The sequence below is a fragment of the Micropterus dolomieu genome, linkage group LG22 (genome assembly GCF_021292245.1).
Source record: "Micropterus dolomieu isolate WLL.071019.BEF.003 ecotype Adirondacks linkage group LG22, ASM2129224v1, whole genome shotgun sequence".
NCBI classification, from domain to species: Eukaryota; Metazoa; Chordata; class Actinopteri; order Centrarchiformes; family Centrarchidae; genus Micropterus; species Micropterus dolomieu.
This window is the reverse complement of record NC_060171.1, coordinates 29,729,338-29,753,315: the sequence shown is the minus strand read 5'-3', so window position 1 is coordinate 29,753,315 and position 23,978 is coordinate 29,729,338. Positions and strand designations below refer to the sequence as shown.

Sequence of the window (23,978 nt, the reverse complement as noted above, 5' to 3'; positions counted from 1 at the left end):
TTGTCGATTGTGATGTGGTAATATACAGTTTTTTGCCCTACCTTCAGCACTTCAAAGAGAGATTTTGAAACATTGTTTTGTCTTGGACTAAATGATTTACATTTACCATGTAAGTTACAATAACTTAACTGAAAGAATTGTTCTGTTTAGATGACTTAACAAATGTTGAATCATAGATGTTGGGATGAAAGATGTTAACAAACCGATTGAAAGCAAAATCAGTTGTTTTGAATGTAAGATTTAATGGTTTAGAAGTATGATCTGTTTTGGACTCTTGTACTTGTACATACTGGTAATAGTACCATAGCAACAGAAAAAAAATGTAATTATGGTAAACAGACATTTGTTCTTAACTACACAAAGTATTGTGTTATATTGATGTATAGCTTAGTATCATCGGCATAGAAATGTAATGACAATGTGCTTAGTTTAGTATGTGTTCATGTCCTAATTGTTGAACTTTTCTCTCTAAGCTGTCACAAGCATTTCCAGATGAAGGAGTGGAGAAATCTCTCCCTCAGTCCAAAGAGCTGGACCCCAGGTTAGTCTCATAACCCTACTTGTTTATTTTTGCCCTATAAAAAGTGTGGTTTCTGTCTCATCATAGAGAGGTGAGTTCCAGCTGAGGAACGTAACATATTTGGTTGAACATTTTTCAGGCTCATCAGACAATTCAGTTCATGTAAAGTTTGAGTGGTCGACACATGTCACTGACTGTCCATATAAGCATTTGCAAAACGTGAGAAAGCTGACAGGAATGTGTATCGCTGACGGCCTTGTAAAAGCATTACCTCTCCATAGTTTTGACCACAAATGTACCATAGTACACTAGTGGTCAAAACCTCCCCAGGGTTCATTCAGTCCTCCAGCACTCTAGTTGCAAACACATCATATTTATCATATGAGTCATTGCGAACACCTGTGAACATCGCTTTGCTCGCTTGCTAGTTGTCTGGCCAGCAAAGCAGAGACCCATTAAAAAGGCAAACTGTCACAATAACCTAATTAAATTGTGCTAAAATGTTTTAAATGACTCAATTAATCTACATCTACAGTACAAACAATCGTATTGTTGAGGTATCTCATTGTCTTGCCTGGTTGTTAATATGTTAAGATGTATATACGCTGATATGCACATAGCTATTTTTAAGTGCTCCACAGCACATCTTGGAGATGTGGTGTGGAGTTTATTTTAATCCAACCTCCATGCATCTCTTCTTGTAGTTTTTGAATCCAGTTGACTTTCTTTGGCCTCCCTGTGTCTGTCTGACTCCCTGTCTGCCCCCCTGCTGTCCTGTCTCTCTGCCTGCGCCCAGGTGTCTGACAGCGCTGCCCTGCCATGTCCTCCAGCACCACAACGTCCAGCTGTTCTTTACCTCCACCAGGCCTCTCTCACCCAACTCCCCTGGCTCCCTTCCCTCCTCCCTCCCTCCATTACCCTCCCCCCTTCCTGTAGCCCCAACCTGCCCGTTCACCTCCAGCTCTAGTGAGTCTTTATTTTGCTTTATTGTCAATGATGTCTTTTTTCTTTGGATTTGGATTTTTGTGTCATTTCTTCTTTTTTCGTGTCTTCTTTTTTAAATGTATGTAAATGTAAAATAGGAGTTGACATGTAGCAGAAGTCATCAGATAGGTTTAAACTGCAGGTGTCATGAGTGTGTGGCAGCAGAGTCTAAAGAACTAGTAAGTCTTTATAGAGGGCAGCAGGGATATAAAACATACTATTCTTAGATACAGGGAAAGAAGGTGCCAAGGAGGGATGGGGCAAGATAAAACATTTCATGTCTGTGTTCTGGTGTTGGAGTTGGGGGAAAGAAGGGGGCGTGAAAAAAGAGGGAATGGAAAGGACAATGCCATGAGTGTATGTCTTGGTTGTTGGTGGTGCCAAAGTGATAGAGGTGAGACTGTAGACAGGATTTTCAGTTTGTGTTTTGGAGGTGTTGGAGGGAGCGGACGGGGTCTATTTTAGTCTGGTGTGGGAATTCTGCGTGGCATGTTTGTGTTGGGAAGCCTAGAGTGTGGTGACCTCATGCTGATGTGTGTGAGTGTGTGTTTGAGTCTGTGAGTGTGACTTCATCCTGGAGAGTATTTATAGCCCATCAGTGCAGTGTATATCTGTGTGTGCTTGCACTTTTTGCATGTGTTTCTACTTTTGTGTGTATGTGTGTGTGTGTGCCAGACTCACAGGAGACCCCTGGGAAGCAAGGCTAATATGGATGTGTCTAACTCTGCTGTAATTTGTCTCTACAAGCACACAGAGCTCCACCACAATATGTCACTGTCCATTCTTCATAATGTGTACCGAAGCTGTAATATCACATTTATTGCATTGAACACATGGGTCACTGCGTGCGTGCTTCTGGTTAATGGGTTTATCTCAATAAACACACAGCAGACACTGCTTTCAGACAAGAACAAAATGACGCCTGACCAAATCTGCATGCTCTTATACAAATTGTCTCATTGATAAACCTTGCGAATTTTTTTAATCGGTCAGCCGACTATGCAAAATGCCTACACTTACGAGGACAATATACAAAAAATATCTGCAGGCAGCCTCGTCAATGTTTGGAGCAGTACACTTCCTCAGTCACCATCGTCTTTTCTATAAGTTAACATGTTTCTCCCATCCTAAATGACTGCAACAGCAAATCTCATTTAAAATCATTACTGGCTAGGGTGAATTATATAATAAAGCAGTTGAATGATGTCACTTCTGCAAACTGCACCCCAAACTCACTTTAACACCAGTCACGTTCTGAAATCTACAGCAGAACCCAATGTATTTTTCTATTTCATCAATTAATAAAAAATTGCATCTAAACAATACATTATTGGCTAAGATAACATGTATATTAGATTGTACTCTTATTGGAATAATGGAATTATACATGAGTTTGTTTTGATATCGGCATTATATGTCGCCCATCGGCCGTCCTGTTCTCTAGATATCTGCATTGGTATTGGCCATTGAAAAACCCGTATTGGTATTTTATATTTTATTTTAGTGCACAAATGTCCCAAACATATTTTGGAAGGTTGAAATTATGACTTACCACATGAAACCCCATTGCATCTAAGTAAAATAAAAGTGCATGCATTGCATTTTACCTTTAAATTAAAACAGAAGATCAAATTATCTGGTGGCCATTATCTATGGCATTATTTTACAGTTCTCTGACTAACTCACTGCATAATGTATTACTCCATTAGATTTTTTTATTTTGCGTGGTATTTGAGAAAATTAGGCGTGTAGCATTATGTGTTCAGAGTTTCGCAAATTGAGCCAAAGCATATGCAAAATATTTTAAATGAAATGGTTAAAGATGTCTTACTGTTTATTTTAAACATGCGCTATCTGGGTTTCACTCACTCGATCACATGGGTGAATTTATTTGTTTTGTTTTGTTTTGTTTTGTTTTGAGTTTGGTGGTGATGATAATAAAGATGATGATGAAGGTCCTTGTGTTTTCACTCTGTCCCTCAGATCTTGGCTGTACAGTTCAGTACAGAGGAACCAACAGGTAAGATTTTTTTCAATCTTTGTATTTCTATCATACATCATCATCATAATTTGTGCCCCCTCAGACTCAGTCTCTTTCTCTCAGGGCGGTATACAGAGTGGCCAGCGTCCAGCCCGTCGTCAGCACCCACAGCTCTGTCTTGACTCGCCCTTCTCCTCACGTCTCCTCCCTCCCTCCTCCGCTTCCTCCCTCCATTCCTCCTCCCCAGCACTCCCCCCAGCTGTCCTCCCTCCCTCCCCCTGTGCCAGCACTGCACACCCAGAGCTGCATGGCTGGCGGAGGTGATCCCTCCTCCCAGGTGCATCCCCAACACAGTCCGTCGCACTCGTACTCTCAGCACCACCTTCATCAGCAAACAAGCAGTCAGTCCAGCGCCCAGTCCCTGCACCTGTCCCATTCCCTGCCAACGTCACACTCACATTCCCAGTCCCTTTCGTACCCCCAGTCCCATTCCCTGTCTCGTTCCCAGTCCCTTACACAGGCACCATCCCAGTCCCAGCCCAGCACGCCAGAGCAGAACGGCATCCTGGACTGGCTCCGCAGGCTTCGGCTCCATAAGTATTACCCTGTCTTCAAACAGCTCACTATGGAGGAGGTGGGTCAGCTTTAGGTTCTATCCTGTAATTTCTTTATTCAACATATCTTACAGGAAACAACAAGTAGGCTCAGTAACTAACTAAAATGAGCATTTGAAGCTGTGGTCATGATTAAGCTGTGTACTTTCTAAATAAACCAGTATGCCTGATTTTCTTATACATGATTATTGTTTCCGCAAGTTCTAAACCTGTTTCCCTGTCTGCTACAGTTTTTAGCACTGACAGAGGAGGATCTGAACAAGTACGACTTGACCCAAGGAGCAAAGAAGAAACTCAAGACTCAACTAGAGCTACAGAAGTCAGCAGAGTAAGCTGCAGATATAACACACTTTTTTGATTTTTGATTTTTTAGATTGTCTGGGTTCAAACTGTATTAATGTGTCACTATGTTTTCACCTCTTGTGCACTGCAGTGTAAAAGATCAGTCCTCTGCGGCTTTGAAGAGTTAAATAGATAAGTTATTTATTTAAAGTTTTTTTGCTGTATTGGCATTTCAAAGCATACATTTTTTTGATAATCCACAAGGAGCCATTTTATTGAAACATCAAACATTACTTAAAGGAATACTTTGACTTATAGGGAAATATTTACTTTCTTGCCAAGACTTAGATGAGAACTAGGAATCTTGAGGGGGGATGCGATTAGCTTAGCTTAGCTTAGCTTAGCTTAGCTTAGCGTAAAGACTGAGACAAATGAAACAGCTAGCCTTGCTCTGTACAAAGTTCAAAAATACACAATACTACCAGCACTTCTAATGCACAAATAAGTAACATTGTTTGTTTAATTGATACACAAAGAGAGATTTAGTTTGTTACATGCTGTAAATATTTCTTGGTAAACAACAGAAATACTTATATGTTACTCCCTCTAAAACCACTAATTGTCATTTTTAGCTACATTTAGGTAGGCATAATTTTGAACTTTGGACTGCTGTCAGGCTTTAAGCTAAGCTAAGCTAAGCTAATCTCCTCCTGGCTTCAGCTTTGTACTTAACACACAGACAAGGGAGTCCGCTTTAATACTGAGAAGTTGCACTGTAACTTGCACTGTACATTTGCAGCTAAACTGAGGCTTATTGTTGACCCTTTTCTCTCCGCTATGCTCGCCTGCCATTCTCCTGTCTTGTGCTGAGTTGTGCATGTCCGTCGACAGTTGCATGCACCTCGCAGATGTGCACCTCGCATCGGAAGAAAACCGGTAGTTCAATGTAAAATCAGACATTGTGCACCCTCATAGAGCCAAAATGGCATGATCCTATTTCATAACATAGGCTCCTTCAGTATTGAATCTTTGAGTATTCAGGGTCACTCCTACATCAGAGCTGTGCAGTGATCTGAAAATAAGGCACTGGCTCTGGCCAATCAGAAGACAGTATTTTCTATGGTCGTGGTAGAACTGAAATGTAAATAAGAGCCAACCCATCATGGATAAATCCCACCATTCTAAAAGCCACTGTAAGTAGAACAAAATCAATTAATCAGGGAAACAAGAAAGTACTATATGTACCTGTTCATGTCTAATGAATGAGAAAAGTTCAGCTGTTGGACCCTTGATGACTGGATGTTCAAAAACAAAACCAATTAAAGAGCTACAGTAATCAATCAGTAAGTCACTATTTCATCATCATCATCGTCCTCATCATGATAAAACATGCAAGCAGATTTTGAACTGAGGGTGCACAAAAATCACTCCAAAATTCTGCACTCCTTCCACTAATCTTGACAAGCATGTAAAAACATCCTGAATTTGTTTTTATGCTAGCATAATAGTTTGCTCAATATGAAATTCCCATATATTGGAGGTGCAGAGGACAGTGTGCACCGCACACTGTGCTGATGTACTGGCAAGTGATGCTGTTGCTATCCTCAGGCAGAGCATCCGATAAAATAACTATTCGCTTTACATTGAAGGAAGTTAGTCTACATAACTTTGTAATAAAGTTGCAACATGAGAGGTATCTTTTCTGCAAGAACTATCATATAAGTGCAAAGCAAAATTATCTGCCAACAGAACAAGAATATTTCACTTGCTACTTAAGGCCAAAAAAAACAGGTGAAATTCTCTAACATAAAAGCCGCCTTGTAAGAAAAAATATCTTGTCAGAAAGTATATTTTGCCTTTAATTAAGATAATCTTACTAAGATTTTAGTTTTTGCAGTGCAGATGCTTTGGCCTATTAACGATTAACAGACCGAGTGATCAGCCGCTGATTTCAACAGTAAATATGCAGCAGTAATGGTCCAAAAGGCGTCAATGGTTAACCTGCTGTAGGTGGGAAGCAGAGATAAGATGTACTTATGAGGAGATAACCAACAAAAACACATGCAAATACATGGACATGCAAGCAAATGTATCTACATTTTCTGACTCTTACTTAAACACATTCACCCAGTCAGACACACGCACCTGTGAACCTGCTTTTATTATCTCTTGATCTTGGTGTTTCCATCCTGAGCATCAACAGGTTTCCATGAGGCAGGTGACAACACGAGTGTGTGTGTGTGTGTGTGTGTGTGTATGTGGCCATGCTTAAACAAGACATAGAAAATGGAAAGTTCCTGCAGTGAGTTTCCATGTGAAGAGGTTGCAGATGTTTGTACTAGAGCAGTTGGGATGCTGAGGAACATGTTGAGTGGGCAGTGTCTCCCCCTGGTGGCGATAGGGGAACACAAGCTACCGATAAACTCTTTGAAAAACATAAATAACATTATCGTGTTATATATGTTTTTTAAGATATTTTGCTCCGTTCCAGTCAACTATCCATCACATGAACATTCCTTTACAGGAGAAGTCTAGCTCATAAGATTATAGTTATGTTAAAAATAAACAGGATGAACCACAACATGCATCAAACCTTTCTGCCTGTGTGTATACCCAGCAGGGAGATGAAGATGGAGAAGCGGTCCTGCAGTGGCATCGCCAGGGTGACACCTTCCAGTCACATGGGAGCCTCATCACATCCCACCTCGACTGCAGGTAACAAAGCTGGTTTGTCTCTGCTCATTTGACTTCATTCACACAAAAGTTTCTTACATTTACATGGGAGAAATCAATGTTTGCAGTGTCCCAAAATTTCTCGACTTGGTGTTCAGTAATTAGTATGATTGTGAAACAGCCACCGTTCCCAGTTCCCTGGATTAAAAACAGTCCAAAATTGCGGTGTATTGAAATGTATTTCAGGAGAGCTGCGAGTCGAGGTGGATGCTGTTCTGCACCATCACCCCGTCTCTACAGACAGCAGCTCGTCCTCAGGCTACTCCAGCTCTTCCTGCTCCCCACAGAGAACACCACTCTGCTGTGACTCGACCTTCGACAGGACCAGAGACATTCACAGGCGTAAGTTTTCTCAACAGTTGAGTTATCACAAAAGGATCCTGAAAAAAGGAAAGATGGCAGCAACTTGAAAGTGCCATGATTTCCCTTTATGCTCAATGCTTGATATATTTATTTCAATTCATGTACAAAATAAATTAACATTAGCACGGGCTGACCAGAAATCTCCCTACTTTACGATACTTCTTCAGTATTATTATGGAAGCAAAGAAGCCATAAGATTTTTAATCTTATTAGCAACTGAATACCTAAGTGTAAAAAGTATAAAAGAATACTTTAATAATTTATACAACACCATGTATGTCATATTTTACTTTGAAAACCATTTAACTTGAATTTACATGGTTTGAATTCTCCTCTTTGAAATTTCCAGCAGGTAATTTTATGTTGTGCAAATGATTTTAAGCACCAATTCAGACAGATAATTCAAGCGTCAACTGTTTGTTTCAAGTTGTTTAGATTCTGTTGGTCATTTTCAGACCTACATATTGAACATAACCAAAAAAAATCAAGCTGCTCAAATATCATTTATAAAATTCAGACACCATAATTCAAGATGAAAAATTCAAACTTGAACATCCAGGCTACCCAGGATAATCAATTGATTACATCTCTGGTCTGTCAGATTATGTTCATCCATGAAAAACAACACACTGTTTTTCTATCCTTTTTTTTTTTTTTCATGAATCTTTTTAACCTTCTGGAGATAAAAAGGGGAAATTCAAAATAAATTCTGTGGTATTATTAGTAGTTATCAAATTTCACAATTAGGTATTCAGACAATTTAAAAAATTCGAAATATGTTTTTCTTTCTTTGCTTCTGTATATTGTGTTTGTTTTAAACCTTGTTTTTTTTATTTGTTTTAAATCAGGTTATTGGTTTTTGTTTGCTTCTAAACCTTTACAAAAACCCGTTTACAAAAATGTAATTTACAATCCAATCATCATCTCATTCTCCCTTCTTGTTCACAACCATGTTGCTCTTTATTGAAGGTTTGTGGCACTTCCACATTGGCTTCACTTTTCAGACCCGGAGGTCACGCTTGGCGTCTATACTGTCTGTCATATAATGTAAAGTTATTATGTTAGCCAATTTCTCTAAGACCAAACTGTAAGACATCTCCTAAATCCATGGACTAGAATAACACCTTTGAATGTCAGGTATACGTTTGGGTCGTAACAGACAGAAATGAATTTGTTTGCTTTTCTTTACTTTTTCTTCGAAAATCTTCAGGCTTTATATGGAATGTAGTTTAACAGATTTAATGGTGGCCCTGCGCACTCATTTATACTTTATGTAACACTTTGTCCCTTACAACCCCAATAACTTTATAATTAATGAGAAAATTAAATATTGGGTTTTTAAAGAAACATGTTTGATATTATGTACTTTTTATTGACTGTGTCAGGTCGTTCCTCTCTCTTCCTCTGTCTGACATTCAATCACACACACAGGGATTAAAGTGAACTTTTCAACACACTACCATGTATCTGTGTTACAGGTGTGTCAGGTCCGGACTCAGCAGGCGGGGGTCCAGAGAAGGACCGATCCTGCCTCTTCATCCTGAACTCCAGCTGCTCGAGTCGCCCCACAGCCCAGGTTTTACCTGTCCAAAACGATGTAGCTCCTTCTCTCCCTCCCTCCTGCTCCTTCGGCCTCCCACAGTCTCCCTACCACCCACAGGCCAGTTACAACCAGACCCTGCTCTCCCAGGTCTCAAACCCAGCACGCATCCTAACTTCCCCGCGTAAGCCCAGGCCCCCTCCACTGTGCATGGAGGACAGGACTAAGCAGCTGGGCTCGAGCCTGCCTGCGGCCGGTGCAGGCTTCAGTACAGGGCTCAGTGTGGGGATGGGGGTGAGGCTGGAGAACCTTTTCCCAGGGCGTAACATGGATGGCTCCTCCCCTCTCCAGGACTCTGTGGTTTGCCGTGGCCTGGCGGGAGGTGCTGTAAGTCTGATGGTAGAAACCAGTTCTGCTCTGACCTCCACCTCCAACAGCCTCCACCACGTCTCGCACCCCCCTCTGCACTTCCACCTCTCGTCCTCTTCATCTCCATCTCCATCTGGATACTACTCCTACCCACCTACCTCCTCCTCATTCTCTTCTTTCTTGTGTCCCTCCACAAAGTCCGGGTCACAGTCTGGCAGCTCCAGTAGTGGTGGTGTTGTTCCCATAGCAACTGCAAGCAATGTTCCTGTGGCAGCAGTGCCCGGCAGCGCTTACTACCCGCCCCAGACCACCTCTAGCCCCTCCCCGTCCCCCTCCTCTGCCTCTTCGTTGGATCAGAGTTCAGGTCACAACCCCTCTGTGTGTGTTTGCAGCTCCTGCGGTTGTCGGGGCAACTGCGGTGCCTATGGGGCGTTGCCTGGATACGCAGCGGCCGGCTACCTGCAGCAATTCTCGGCCGGCCCCTCCCTCTTCACCCTGGGTCCTCTGCTCCATCTCAGTCCCCTGATAGCCTCATCCAGCACAGCTGGCACCGGAGCCACGCCCTTCTCCTACCCGATGATGGTGCCACCGCCGCTCTACCGCCCCAGCCCTGTTTCACATGACCAGCCGCAGGGCTTTGCCTTCTACCAGCCCCATGGCATTTTGGGAAATGGAGGCCAGAAACGGGCAGTAGGGAACCTGTCGTGTTATAACTGTGGTGCCAACGGACACAGAGCAGAGGAGTGCAAACAGCCGCCCATGGATTCAGCACAGCAAGGTAGGTGAAGGAAATAACAAATGAAATTACATGTAAAAATCTAAATAAAATAAAAAGAATATATGCTTTAATTCAATTTCCATTTAAAAGATGCAATATAAAACTTATAACTCTCTTTTTCTTCCTCATTTATTGTAGTAATTAAATTGTGAAATAGATTATGTTTGCCATACTCTGTCAAAAAGGTTTACAGTTAAAGTAATTCCAGTGAGGTAATGTAAATGTTCAAAGTCCACTGACAAATAGCAACAAAAAACAGAATGTTAGGGGTACAGGCAGATGCATTCAGCATGACAAAAGACAGGCTAGCAAACTCTGACGGACACATTAGAAATCAAGGCAGACAGGAAACAAAGCACGACACGATCACCCGATACAGACATTTTTCAAATAAAACTGGAAACAAGCTGAGACACAACCCAAAAAAGCAGACACACAGACCAAACCCTCACACACTAATAATCAAATGGAATAACAAAATACAATTTATAAGCCTTTTACATTAATGCAACTATTCCATTATAAAATATAATACACAAAAAAACACATGCTTTAAATGCTAATTCTATTCAATGTGGGTTTTCAAACATTACAATCCTCTCATCTTGTTTCTATGTGGTAAAACCTATAATTGATCCATAAATACATAAGAATAGGCAGTTTTTCAGCAAGCAGAGGTGCAAATACTGTATGTATGTGGCTTGAGCTTGTATCCAATCATTGTAAAGCTTCAACATAGCAAATGTATTTCTCTGTTGTGTCTCACAGGGACATTTCGACTGAAGTACACTCCTCACTCTGACAGTAAGGACTCGGGGGACTAACAAGCAGAAGCACCAGTGGATTTGAACTGTCACACTAGAGGCACAGCTGTACCTCATGTTCCTGCTGAAGCTAGCAGACAGCGTTTAGACAGGCAGTCGGCTTCTGGAGTTCAACGAGACAACACAAACCCCATGTATGTTTTGTAATTCTTGTACAGCAGCTTACGGAGAGATGAGGACGGAAGAGAAACAGATTGCTGAGAAGAGAGGAGTGGTTGTCACAGTTTGTGTCATCGGATTAGCTTTCATCCCTCCTCAGATCTCCACAGATACAAACACGAGTCACAAGGAGGGCTGGAGATTTGTACTCTGCCTCGCTTCATTTCAGAGACGTGGCTGGAATTCTGCCTCATCCTCAGAGGAAACACTACACACAGTTAGTCATGTTACCTATGGTGCGGTACAACCAGAGAGTCAAAATCTGCCTCCCAGCTAAATGACTGAGCATTAATAGTCTGTATGGTTCACAAACCAGAGGCAAAACACCTGATGTTCTAAACTTCCTGGGCACTAAGCCAAGTGCATTTGACCTATTCTAAACATAAAGCCCAGTTTAATCAAATTATTGTGACAGACAGGATACCTTGGATATACGTCCAGCAACAGCAAAGCACCAGTGTTATCTTCCCTTTGACTGAATCTACTGGTATAAAACATTTCGTACCACTCAAAGCTTTGATACTCAAAAAAAAAAAAAAAAAAAAAAAAAAAAAAAAAGTCCCTTGTTCTGTTGTACATCCCGTGATCTGGTTTGGCTCGTCCAGTTACAAGACCTGTGTCCCAATTCCATGCTACATACTCATTATACTACATATTAATTGTACACAGCATATATCACGTAATAATATTCATAGAATAAGGTTTTTGCAGCTAGTATCCAAGAACTCTTTTTGTTTTAAACTAACAGGAAATGATGCAATAGCTGCACTGAGTTAAGGCAATCAAACTGCGACTTTGGAACGCAACTGGCAGTTAAACTTGGCAAGAAGTTTAAATACCATCTACCAACTCATTTTGTGAACAGTCCCTCTCATCTATGAGCATTGCATTCTGGGAGAAGAGTGTCCATCAACAGCACACTCAAAAATCAAGCGTTTTTAGTATGCCTATCATACTATCTACCTTATTTTGTCTCTTTTTCAGTGCCAACACTATAATCCACAAAACCTGCTTAGAATTAGTGCACAGTAAGGATTTGAGACACATAAAAGGTTGTATCTTAAAGAGGAGCAAAAGAAAGAAAAACTGGCAGTGCTATGCAGCAATGTTTTGATGAGTGGGTCTGTGGTAAACATGGTTGTAAACAGTGCAGTACTTTGCAGATGTTTAATGCGGAAGGAAATGCACTCAACATGTTTGTTAGACTTTAAGGATACACACAGTGTGTTATGGTGAGAGACACTTTATGTAAACATAAATGTGTTTGTTTACAAGAAGACGTGGCACCTGATTCAAGGGCTGGATCCCTCTGAAGGAATCAGCTCAAGAAGGGGGATCCTTTGCAGGACCTGAGGTTCTGCTGCACCTGCTGGTCTACCCCTGTTTAGCTGATCTAGCCCAACACAGACTGTATTCAGGCACTTCCATGTGAACTTAATATGTTTTTTTAAAGTTGATGATGATGATGTGGCATTAAAAGGCTGGTGATTACCAAGGATTACAGTACAAGTAGACGCAGCATAACCGTCATCATTGAAGTGTGTGTGTGTGTGTGTGTGGACAGGTCACACTTGGAAAGTGGAATCCCTCTTCACCGGCTGGGGGGGTCACACAGGGAAGCTGCACCAGCCACTGTCTTGTCCATAAAAGCTCTTTACCGGTGCCCTGCAGCCTCTCTACCTCGGAGCCAACCTGAAACTGTTCCTCTGTACCAGGGCAATCTGAATGCACACTAAATGTTTTCAGACACTTCGAAAAGTCAGCACAGTGTCTTTGTATGTTCAGTTCACACCAGTGTTTCTGTCGTCATTCAAGCTGGACTGACATTTCAAAAGTGCCAATTTGTTTTCAGCTCAGTATGATGATGTCTCATTTTTCATGTTGTTAAATGAATGTTGAGCAGCGTGGACGTTAATCCTAAATGTGTTCTCACTCCAGAAGAGATGGAGTTGACTCTTTTTGCAATTAATATGTATGTCTTTATGCAAAAGAATGTTTGTATAAAATTCAGGACTGTTGATTTGGAGAGAGCCTACACAGGATTGGAAATTGGAGAGAGCATAAGCAAGATGGAGAATGTTTTGCAGTATTTTCAAGTCTGACTGTGAGTGAGTTGCTGGGCAGGACCCAGAGTTTTACAGACACGAGGACAGCTGGTCCTTCAGATGAAACTCTATCTGTACCCCTGGAGGGCACAGCACAGGGACATGGTGTGTTTATTTAAAATGGTAAATAAATACTGAACATTCAGTATGTATAACAACATCTGTCTGTTGTTTAAAATAAGTCAACAGTGTGCGTTTGTTTGTAATAAAATGTCTTTGGAGTATTGCTTTTTCACAGAAGTATGGGCCTTAGAATCAACCAGCCAGCCTTCGCTTGTTCAGCTGAGGGTTCATTTAACTTTCTCTGTCTCCATGAACATAAAAACACTTCATACATTGTTTTCAATGGTCGCACAGAACAAGAAAATTGCCTCCATAGATCAGAAGTGTCACATAGCTCCATTTCTGGTGTTTGTTTGTTTTTTACTTTTTAGTTTTGCTGTTTCCTTCAAGCCAGACTTGAGTCTGAATCTGTAAAAATCACAGAAGAACCTGGTTAACTGATGCTCAACGTGCATGTTGCTCTTTACCTTTAGTAAAATATTATTTTGCAATATTTTGTGCAAATGTTTGAACACAGTTTATAATTATCCAGTTCATTTGTAGGTCATTTTATATTACTAAATTTGTTTTAAAAGTTCAGATAAAAAATGTTTGAATAAATGTGTCCTGCCTGTCTTTCATCATATCGTGTATATCATTTATTTATTAAGTTAAAGGGTAATTTCAGCCATTTTAGAAATTCAAAAACAAATCTAATAGGCCTTTTACACAGCAGACAATTTGACTTATAACAGGAAAAGCACAGACATTACTAATAACATTAAAGCTGGGGCTGGCTGTGGCAGGACTGTAATAAACATGGCCAATTGGTCCGAATTAAATGATTTGCTGGCCTGCCTGTGCGCACTCTGCCCCACTCATTGCACATGAAAATGTGTTTTGGGGGACTGGCTTTGTGGGGAAGCCTGAAAGGGTTTTAGCATAATCTTGCTACCTATTAAATTAACAGTCTTTTTTTAAGGAAATGCTCAAAATAGATTTCACCAATTTTATTCCACATATTTCTCTTCCTTGTTAAAAAAGTGACTACATTACCCACAATGCAACACGACTCCGACTGTTCATTAGGAAGTTCAGGTGCGTTATTAGTAGCGGCTAATTTAGCCCCAACTGATGCAGATTTCCCACAGCTCACTCTGGAGCCGCAAAAGACTTATTTCACATAAGCAGCAGTACTCCCCAACACCTGTAAACTGACTTTGATGTATAAATCAGTGGAGTTCCCCTTAAGAACTGGTATTTTAACATTGAACACTTGGGTATCGAGCACATCCCCTTCTCTAGGTATGTTTGGCACAGGTCTACTTGTCTCAGCCTGAATATACATCCAATAATGTTTCATCAGATTTCCATAAAAATAGTCAGGTCTAAATCTTAAAACTTTACCAGTGTAAAAAAAAGTCAATAACAAGTGCAACACTGAAAGAATGGGTTTCCTTTAGTACTTTCTCATTGAGACTTACCGTACATACAGTAACCTAATAATGAAGTTATATATCCTCTACAGCCAGTTGCCAATGTTCAGCCTCTCTGGTGTGTCCCACTATTCATGGTGTACCTTTCATGGAAGAGTATCGCCAAATAGACAAAGCAAAAATGAAAGTAAAGATAGTGGATTTCAGATTTTCATTTGATAATTATGTCACATCAACTGAGAAAAACTACAGGTTGTGTCAGTTTTATTAATGCAACATCTGTAACTTCTTCTGTTGTACGTTTCTCACAACGGATTCAATTCTAAACTGTTGACACAACATAATGAACACCTTTGTAACACAGTGGACACTCGTTTATGGTCAAAATAACACAGGAAGCCAAAAAGTTATCGTTGTCCCCCTCCTTTTATTGTTTACAAAATACCAACATAAATACATAAGAGGAGGCTGTGTGATATTGCTGTGTGTGGGTATGCGTGTGTGAAACAGAGGAGCAGGCAGGAAAGACAGCGATGGAACAAATGCTCCACCCCTCTGTAACAGACACACAGTGGCTTTTCACTGGTCACCTTTGTACTTCACATTTACAGCAGACAGCGAAGGGTAAAGACGTGGCGTACAATGGAATAAAAACCACATTAAATAAAAAGAACAACAAAAAAAAGATAAAATTCTGCGATATAAAAGCAGCTAAACCTCGATCTGTTACGAAGACGGTGAGGAGGAGGAGAAGCACGACAGCACAGACAGTGTGAGGAGCCATCTATAGACAGACAGGATGTTGTGTTTTTCTTTTAGAGTAAAGATCTTAAAACCTCACTGGGCAGGTGTTCGTTCCCGCAGTAATTGCTCTTGTTGTATTTCAGTGAACTGAAACTGAACAATGTGGGCTCCGAGAAATCAGCCCTGCAGGTCAAAGGCAGAACACAGACGCACAGTCAGACGTGATGCCTATCAGCCTTTCATTCTTTATCTGACTTTCCTTTATTCCTCAATCACCTTAATGAATACTCATGACAGAGGAGATAAAAAGGAAAGGACGTGGGCGACCTCCTCCCCTCATCAGCAGACACAGAAACACCATTATCCTTCATTCACACGCTACCAGACCACGCTCCTTGTAGTGTGTCCAAAGTCAACTTGGTTACACTCTCACCGGAACCCCTTTTATATATATTCAAAGCCGCAAAGTCAATATTATCTGTACATAAAGGCTTTTTTTTTTTCACAAACTACAATCATCTGTTTCAAGGGCAAAAGCAGTTTCCAACATCTGTTTTGTTACAGCGAAGACGCTTTAGGCTACGAGACAGGGAAGGATAGACACACCAAAGAAGGACCATTGAGGGAATGTGACGAGACACACAGCCAGGATGCAGTGATTAACAAGGTTCTTCTCTACTTCCTTTTGCATTTTTTCTCTGGCAAAAGTACTCTGACCGAGACTACAAATCCCAAAGGTTTAACTTTTAACTGCAATGAAATCTTCCATTAAAACACGTGGATCCAGAAACCCTTCACTTTCTCTAGTGCCCGTCTCCAAAAACCTTACAATTGAGACTGTCTTTGTTCATAGGCTAATTATATATATATATATATATATAAAATTGGTGGAGCTCACCACTTTAATGTAACTGATCAAAGACTCACTTGGCTGGAGTCAAAGTCAGATCTGGGATTTCTCTTCTTAAACTCTGCTGTACTAGTCGCCCCATGTGGCTTCATGCTAATGGCTGAGTGTTGCGGTACTCAAACAGTCTATTCGCTCATTGCAGTCATAATATAAAGATCACAACCTGAACCGATTCGGGCTGGGAAATTATCGTACGCTGTGTTTAGATTTAGCAGTTTGTAATTTAGTTCTTACAGTCAAGACTAAAAGGTGTGTGGCAAGAAACATGGAGGACGCTAAAAACTACAATTGTCCAATGGCCTGCCAGGTGGAAGGAGAAGGGAGGCTGTTCACTGGGCGGCCGTGGCAGTGCCGAAGGTCTCCTGGGAGGCGTACACCATGTAGAGGAAGCCATCTTGGTCCCGCTCCCGTTCATACACCTCGCAGATGGCGGCCGACACAGAGACCATGCTGTGGCCGTTGACCAGCAGGAAGAAAGCCTGGTTGGAGTTTAGCTGGAGGCGCCTCCTGGTGGGGAGACAAAGGCATGGCAGAGTGAGGAGGAGAAGGACAAAGGGAGGACAGAAAATGAGAGGAGAAGAAAGAACAGGACTTTAGGTCTACCTGATGATCTTAATCAGTTCACTCATGTTGACATGGTCTGGCACCAGGAACTTAGTCTTGTCCAGGATGGGAAGCTGTTTTTCTCCTTTATACCTCTCGATGATCACCTACAGGAGACACACACATAATCAATGATTTCTCCCCTGTAATTATTCTGGCTGGTGGGAAGGCCTGTATTTCTCAGAGTTTTGAGACCAGTGGCCATGATCGATCGTGAGATGTAACGGGGAGAGGAAGTCACACTTATCAGATGATATAGTAGAAACACAACACAGCCCTTGGCCTTGCTGAACTGCCCTTGTGAATATAAAGTCCACGCTCACTGGACCAAGACCGATCTGCTTGAGCCATGAATGAACAGAATCCTTTATTCAGGATGACATTTAATCAAGTTAAGACGCTTTCAAACAAGAATTTCAAAACAACATCGCAGAAGCACGCGAACCACTTCATCAATGACAACAAGTGCAAATGACATGCAAACACTAATCCACTAAGGGTGTCTGCCACTCTGATTGACTCTTCCATTACTGATCTGAAACATTTAATGCCGTACTTAGTAATGCTAGTGTGCACACTAAGACAACCTTTTCTTAAAAGATACAATGAGGAGATTACTATAGGTGCTTCGGAAAACTACTTCAAAGAAATTGAGGGAATAATCTCACTACAAGATTGATTTAATTTTTTTTGACAACTCTGACTTGAGGCACATCAGCTTTGCCTTTGCCTCAGATTGGCTAACTGTAACCGTAACCAACCTAACCAACGGAGGCAACGAATACTAGCCATTCAGAGGCAGAGTTGTCCAAAATGTGGTGGGAAAAAAACTAACTTCTCAATTTCAGATTACAGCTCCAGTGATTAGTCGATAGGCAGGAAATTATTCTGCAACTATTTTGATAATCCTTTTTTTTTTTTTTATAGTAAAAAAATTCAAATGTTCCCTAGTTTAGGCTTTTTAAATGTGAATAATTGCCACTTTTCCTTGTCTTGCATTATAATCTCTCTATGTGTTTTGGACTGTTGGTCAAACAAAACAAGACATTTCATGATGTCACCTTGGGCTCTGGAAAACTGTGCTGGGCATTTTTAAATGTACCAAGAAAATAAGCAGCAGATCAATCGATAATGAAAATGAGGTCCCAAGGTCTAATGATGAACCAGGATAATTAATTTGTACATTTTTCATCCATGTTAAAATAACAACAATGATGAAATGGAAAAAGAATAAAAATTGCTGATCTGAATTTTAGATGGAGTTACATAACGGTGACACAGTGCATCTGCCACTGGTTTCAACACTTAGCATGACATGGCAGTTTATAAACCCTACGAGAGTACACACACACACACACACACACACACACACACACACACACACACACGGGTGCTTTTAAGATGAGAAGAGGCTTTGCATGGCGCAGCAGATGGGGGGTTTGGTGATACTCTATCTTAAAATGATAAAACACGCAGGTGAAACCTGAGGTGTGCGTTTGTTTGTCGGTGGTTGCTAGGAGCCACTGGACACCCGACCTGTTAGCAGATGCAGTCATCATAAGAAAAACTAGACACACCTGCTGTGGTCACTCACAGTAAGATGAAAAAAAAGCCTGATCACATAAACTATATAATATTTACATATAAACTCAGAATAACAATCAGACGTCTACAAGAGGAAAGCCATCGCAGAAATGTGTCTGATGCCACCAAATGACATTTAAAACTGTCTGCAACACAATTCAGAGTACAACCAGGAAACATGTGGTAACACTTCCTGTTGCAGTTTGTCTTTTTCTTACTTGTGTCTTCCTGCATGCTGTTAAGCACGTCGTGCTGATTAATTTCTGCCCTTACAGTTTCCCCACCCTTGAGAATAATTGAACAATCGCACAGGCTTTGGTGTACACACAACCAATGCAAGTGAACGTGCGTCTGAACTCACAGGTATCTTGTTGGGGTGCTGCTCTCGGATCAGTCGGACATCTTCCACTCTCTGTTCTGGAGGGCAGAAAAACACGGACTCAGGTTAATGGAGGCTCACGAGCAGACAAAAAGGTCAGCAGGTCAGGAGAATCAGCTGCCGGCCACCAACAAAAAGTATACAAAAACTGACAGGCGGGTTTTAACTGAACTTCTAAGTAACTCACATGAATACAGTATTCAAATTGTCCGCCCTTATAAACTGATGTATTTAGTGATCATGTGAGGAGCAGGTGTCTGTTATTATGATGTCTGGTCCAACAGCTTTGCAGAGGTGTTACATATCACACACTCAAGTGGGATCTTAAACAAAGAATGTCACCACTGTATTTGGTCTGCCACTATTTTAATCAGATCTTTTTTTAAATATATTCATAAAAACGCATAATATGATTACATTCTTGGAGCTTAATATCTTACAGAATAGAAACATCTGGGGAACAACGTATTTAACTGACTGCTTAGTGGACTGAGGCGCTCTTGTGATAACATAATGGGCTTTCCTAAAATCCACTCATGGTGTAACCACGGTGTTCCACAGTGATTAGCAGATTATTAGACGACAATTATGATTCACTTTTTTTCTACTGAATTACTCCAATGTGTGTTCACAAGTGTGCATAGTTTACATGCCTTACACATACACAGAAATGCCTAGCACACATATCACACCTGTGTGTAAAAAAAAGAAAAGAAACTACTATGTATGTACAAGAGCGTTCCAAGAATCTGTTAAAATATACACACTCACTAAATCCCCTCAGTATAGGCTGCAAAATTTCAAATCATATTCGGCTGTGCCGGGATGTTTTTACATTATGTGCATGTTGGAATCTCAGCTGAAATTGGACCTTTTCAACCATGACTGTATATAAAAAGTTTTCAACACTAGGTTTTCCCACAGGTCAGTTACACAGCCGCTGATTGGACCGATCACTCACTCATCGATGACCTTTTTCTTTCGGAGGTTTAACCCCCAATTGAAGTGTTTTGTAACCGGGTCAATTTAAATGGCCACAGATAACACCTTGGGCTTACCGCACTTTGGACTGACAACGTCAACAGTCTGATGGTCAACATCAAAAACTTGAGCATGGGGAAAACATGTGTGACACATCTCAACCTCATGATCATCTGCATCAGTTTTGGGGCTTTAGAAGAAATGAAAAGACATGAGTAAGTGCAGATTTTCTAGTACACTGGTCCCCATCAGTCAGCTGAAGCTTTGAGTTACTGATATTCAGTCTTGTGACATGCCACTAAAATAATGTTCGCTAGATGGACAATTTATGTTTCCACTGTAAGAATATCTCTATTGACAAATGTTTGTGAAATGTTTATCATCCAGAGGGTGCCATTTTCATGCTTGAGGAAATGTAAATAAATAGTAAATGGACTGTACTTATATTGCTCCGTTCTAGTCTTCCGAACACTCAAAGTGCAGTAAACTAAGTCATGTTCACACATTCAAACACATTCACACACTAATGGTAGAGGCTAGCATGCAAGATGCCAACTGCTCATCAGAAAGAGAATCTAACATTCACACACCGATGCCACAGCCATCGGGAGCAATTTTGGGTTATCACGCAAGGACACTTCGACATGCAGACAGGAGGAGACCTTCCGATTAATGGGCGACCTGCTCTATCTCCCGAGGCCCTAAGGCATTTTTCTAGGACTACATTTCTATCAGGACGAGTTCATCGCCCCGGAACAGGGAAGCTCTGTGTGTTCAGACCATGACCACACCAAGCGACAAATGGCCTCTGAGTCACCCGTTGTAAATCAAATAAAGGAAAAGGGAAGTTGACCTAAAAGCCTGTGGTCCCCCCCCCCTCCATGTGTTTCAGTTCTGGCATAATATGGGGATTAGTCAGTACCGCCTGGCACAACTGGAAGATTCCCTGAGTCATGTTATGACGTATTATACAGGTATGCAACTTGAACTGTTTCACACGCAGAAACTTGGGTTTAGACCTACTGATGTATACAGGACGGGTGATAATGTAATTAATGCTGTGAGGTCTTAAACCTGTATTAAGATTAAGATATATTTTATTAATCCCAAAGGGGAAACTCAATGTTAGTACACACACATGCCCACAGCAACACACAAGGGCTGCCACTCGGTTTGCTTGGGGCTTGCTCAAGGCCTCCTTTGGCAATGCCCACGAGGTGAACTGGTAACCAGTTCAGCAGCTACCAGTCCACACTCCGCAACTCTTGTCTGAGCTGGATTCAAGGGGGACAAGGCAGTGACACAGGGGTGAAATAAAGCGTGCCATACCTGGTGACCAGCTGGTGGACACTGTCACACTGTAAACAACCACAAATACAGACGAACTGTCTGTTCCTAAAGTTTAGCGCGACGTCACAGTGAAATAGATCAATCTGTATCTAAAGCTTCATGTTCTCCAATATAGTTCAACACTGGTGACACAATGTTTCTCTTTGCTGCCTGGCCCTCACATGCTCTGGTTGTGTAAATTTGGACCAATAATGTGATGTTAAAACGGAAGTCGGTTACTTTTAGTCATTTAGGGAATTATATTTCCTGGGCTGAAGGCAACACTTCCCATCTGTGTCCAAGATCTACAGCACACTTTGGGGAAAACAACTAAATGCCCATTTTATCCACAGAATGATACTGGATTACTTTACAATTTGTTTAATATTCTCTTAGGTACTAAATAAAAAAAATAGGCCTACTAAAAAACACAAAGAGGATCATCATGATGTCAAAGAAAGTCAAGAGGATAAACGACTAAGCTGCAATGTATTTGTAAAAGCACTACGGGCCTTATGTCTTCTTCTAGATCTGCGGGCTGGGAACACACAACTGAAACTATAATCTGCCTCGAGGCTGTGGCCTACCCTACAAACAAAAACGAAAGAGGGTACCATTTGCATGTGCTCCCTCATTTAAACTCATCTCTTCCCCTCCGCAAACTGTCCCATCCCCCAATCCTGCAGCTCTCTTTTTCTGTTCCCGCATTTCGACACCACTTTGTTTTTCTCCCAGCGCGCTGATGCAAATAAACACGCGCACGCGCGCGCACACACACGAAGAGACAGGCCTGCAGCAAATAGCCCTGTCCTATTTTATATGTTTAAACCTGTATGCATATGAGTGGGAACAATTTAAGTCTTTTATCTTCTGTTAGGTAAGTTTACACGACCACAGACCTCCGGATATCGTTGCCTTCTCTAATTAGCTGTAGAGAGACAAGCAGCCAGTATCATCCCCCCTGTGTGTTTAATTAACATACATTTAAACTGCGCTAGCTGGACAAAATGAACGCTAATACCCACTGCCACTGGGATAACGACCGCCTGCCTGTCTACATTAACGATGCGGTTCACTCTTGTATAGTTTTCAGAGAAGAATTCAGACGACGAACATTCAGGAAATTACACAGAAGACATAAAGCAAAGGAAAATGTTAAAACAAGCACCTACCGAATGTCCTTCTTTGTTTGAAGGTTTTCTCTGAAGGCATATTGCGTCAAAGTCAACCAGTTGGCAGTATGTAAACGGAGGTAATTCGCGGCTGTATGAAAGCAACAATATAAAAGCTACAAACGATTTTATAAAACTATCCGTGGTCTCGGTGCTGGCGGCGTGTTGGTGGGACACTGACGGAGGAGTGCTCGTTTAGAGACGGTTTGATGTCGCTGCTTCCTTCCTCCGCTTGTGTTTTTAGTCAGGACGAGCTCGAGCACAGTAAGCAAAACAAACCTGTCAGCTGACCCGTGACGTCACGCTCCTCCCTCTCATCTGCGCCCCCCACCAAATTCAATTTGAGTTAAAAACACGCAATTAGATTAACAAATCTAAGCACCAAATCAGGGGGATATGATTGGGTTTGTTGAATTTCTACTCTTCTGAGAGCCACTTTGAGTTTTCTTAACAATAACAAAGACAAATAGGCCTATTGCATTGCACAGTTTAAAGAATAGGCCTAAATGTAAGTGAGGGGAAACGATGTAGAAGTGTCTGTTCTAAATTCAACTTAAGTGACATTCAAAGAAATAAAAAAAACATGTTTTTTTGGGGGGGGGGGTAGTAATGATCTGAGTGGTTTTATTAATGCAGGATGCACCATCATTCCCTTTTTTCACCAGTATATTCTTGCATTTAGTCTTAAATCTACTTTATATCAGTGCCAGGGGGAGCAGTAACTATGCAGACAGAGGGGTCAGGTTCAGCAGTATAAAGAAGAAAACAGGACTATCACACCATTTCACTTTGGTACCCTGATTGATGATGGACTGAAGTATTACTGAAGTGTAACTTATTTGTTAACATTTTCTCAGTGGTCAGTTTGCCTACAATTTATATTTTGCATCATATTTTCCTAGCTGGTGCATTAAATTTGCAAAATAATAATAATACATTTATTTATAGAGGGCTTTCAATCAAAGTGTTTTACAAAAACAATTCAATTCTAATACAGTACAATAAATCTTTAAATTGAAACAGTGAAAAGTAAATACCACTATACAAAGACATCAAAGATAAACAAACATTTAGGACTCATACGCAGCAGTGAATAAGTAGGTCTTAAGCTTTGATTTAAAAACCTCAATTGAACATGCCAGTCTAATATCTGCTGGAAGACTGTTCCAAAATGTTGGTGCACGAAACGAAAAGGCTCGCTCACCAACTGTTTTTTTCCCCTAACCTTTGGTACAGTCAGAAGTCCTGTCCTGTGGGAGTGCAGCAACCGTGTAGGAACATAAGAATTTAAAAGATCAGACAGATATAATGGTGCAAGGCCATTCACTATTTTGTATGTTAACAACAAAACCTTAAAATCTGCTGTGAGGCCAGCACAGGAGTTATATGCAGGTATTTAGATGATCCAGTCAGAATACGTGCGGCAGCATTCTGGACCATCTGCAGACATCGCAAACTTCTCTTAGGCAGCCCCGAGAACAGTACATTACAATAGTCCAGCCTAGATGTAACAAAGGCATAAATAAGGGCCTCTGCATCTTTAAGT

General features: G+C 41.2%; 2 protein-coding genes across 4 annotated transcripts in view; one reads left to right on the top strand and one right to left on the bottom strand.

Moving 5' to 3' along the window:
* Positions 1-13,938, top strand: part of zcchc14 (zinc finger, CCHC domain containing 14) — a 32,254-nt gene extending 18,316 nt beyond the window's left edge. Inside the window, exons 6-15 of one of the 3 annotated variants that reach the window (XR_006822701.1) lie at positions 474-541; positions 1,317-1,486; positions 3,488-3,524; positions 3,609-4,119; positions 4,330-4,427; positions 6,999-7,096; positions 7,301-7,456; positions 8,956-10,164; positions 10,933-11,122; positions 12,712-13,938. Coding sequence is in view for 2 of the 3 variants with exons in the window: in XM_046036538.1 (XP_045892494.1) it covers positions 474-541; positions 1,317-1,486; positions 3,488-3,524; positions 3,609-4,119; positions 4,330-4,427; positions 6,999-7,096; positions 7,301-7,456; positions 8,956-10,164; positions 10,933-10,988 (2,403 nt within the window). In the remaining variant the exon portion in view is untranslated. Of the gene's footprint in view, positions 1-473; positions 542-1,316; positions 1,487-3,487; positions 3,525-3,608; positions 4,120-4,329; positions 4,428-6,998; positions 7,097-7,300; positions 7,457-8,955; positions 10,165-10,932 lie in introns of all 3 variants that reach the window. The other 2 variants (XM_046036539.1, XM_046036538.1) reach the window with 2 other exon arrangements.
* A 1,199-nt stretch (positions 13,939-15,137) lies between these two features.
* On the bottom strand, positions 15,138-22,671 carry map1lc3b (microtubule-associated protein 1 light chain 3 beta). Its single transcript, XM_046036597.1, has 4 exons — positions 22,433-22,671; positions 18,933-18,988; positions 16,988-17,094; positions 15,138-16,891 (listed from the first exon to the last, which is right to left on the bottom strand). The coding sequence occupies exons 1-4, from the start codon at positions 22,470-22,472 to the stop codon at positions 16,714-16,716; spliced, it is 381 nt and encodes a 126-aa protein (XP_045892553.1). The 5' UTR covers positions 22,473-22,671; the 3' UTR covers positions 15,138-16,713.
* Positions 22,672-23,978: the final 1,307 nt, after the last annotated feature.

Coding starts and splice junctions, on each gene's coding strand:
- map1lc3b (XM_046036597.1), bottom strand. CDS start 22,472: ATGCCTTCAGAGAAAACCTTCAAACAAAGAAGGACATTCG. Junction 18,989..22,432: donor CAAACAAAGAAGGACATTCG/GTAGGTGCTTGT, acceptor TCTGCCCTCCAG/AACAGAGAGTGGAAGATGTC. Junction 17,095..18,932: donor AGCACCCCAACAAGATACCT/GTGAGTTCAGAC, acceptor TGTCTCCTGTAG/GTGATCATCGAGAGGTATAA.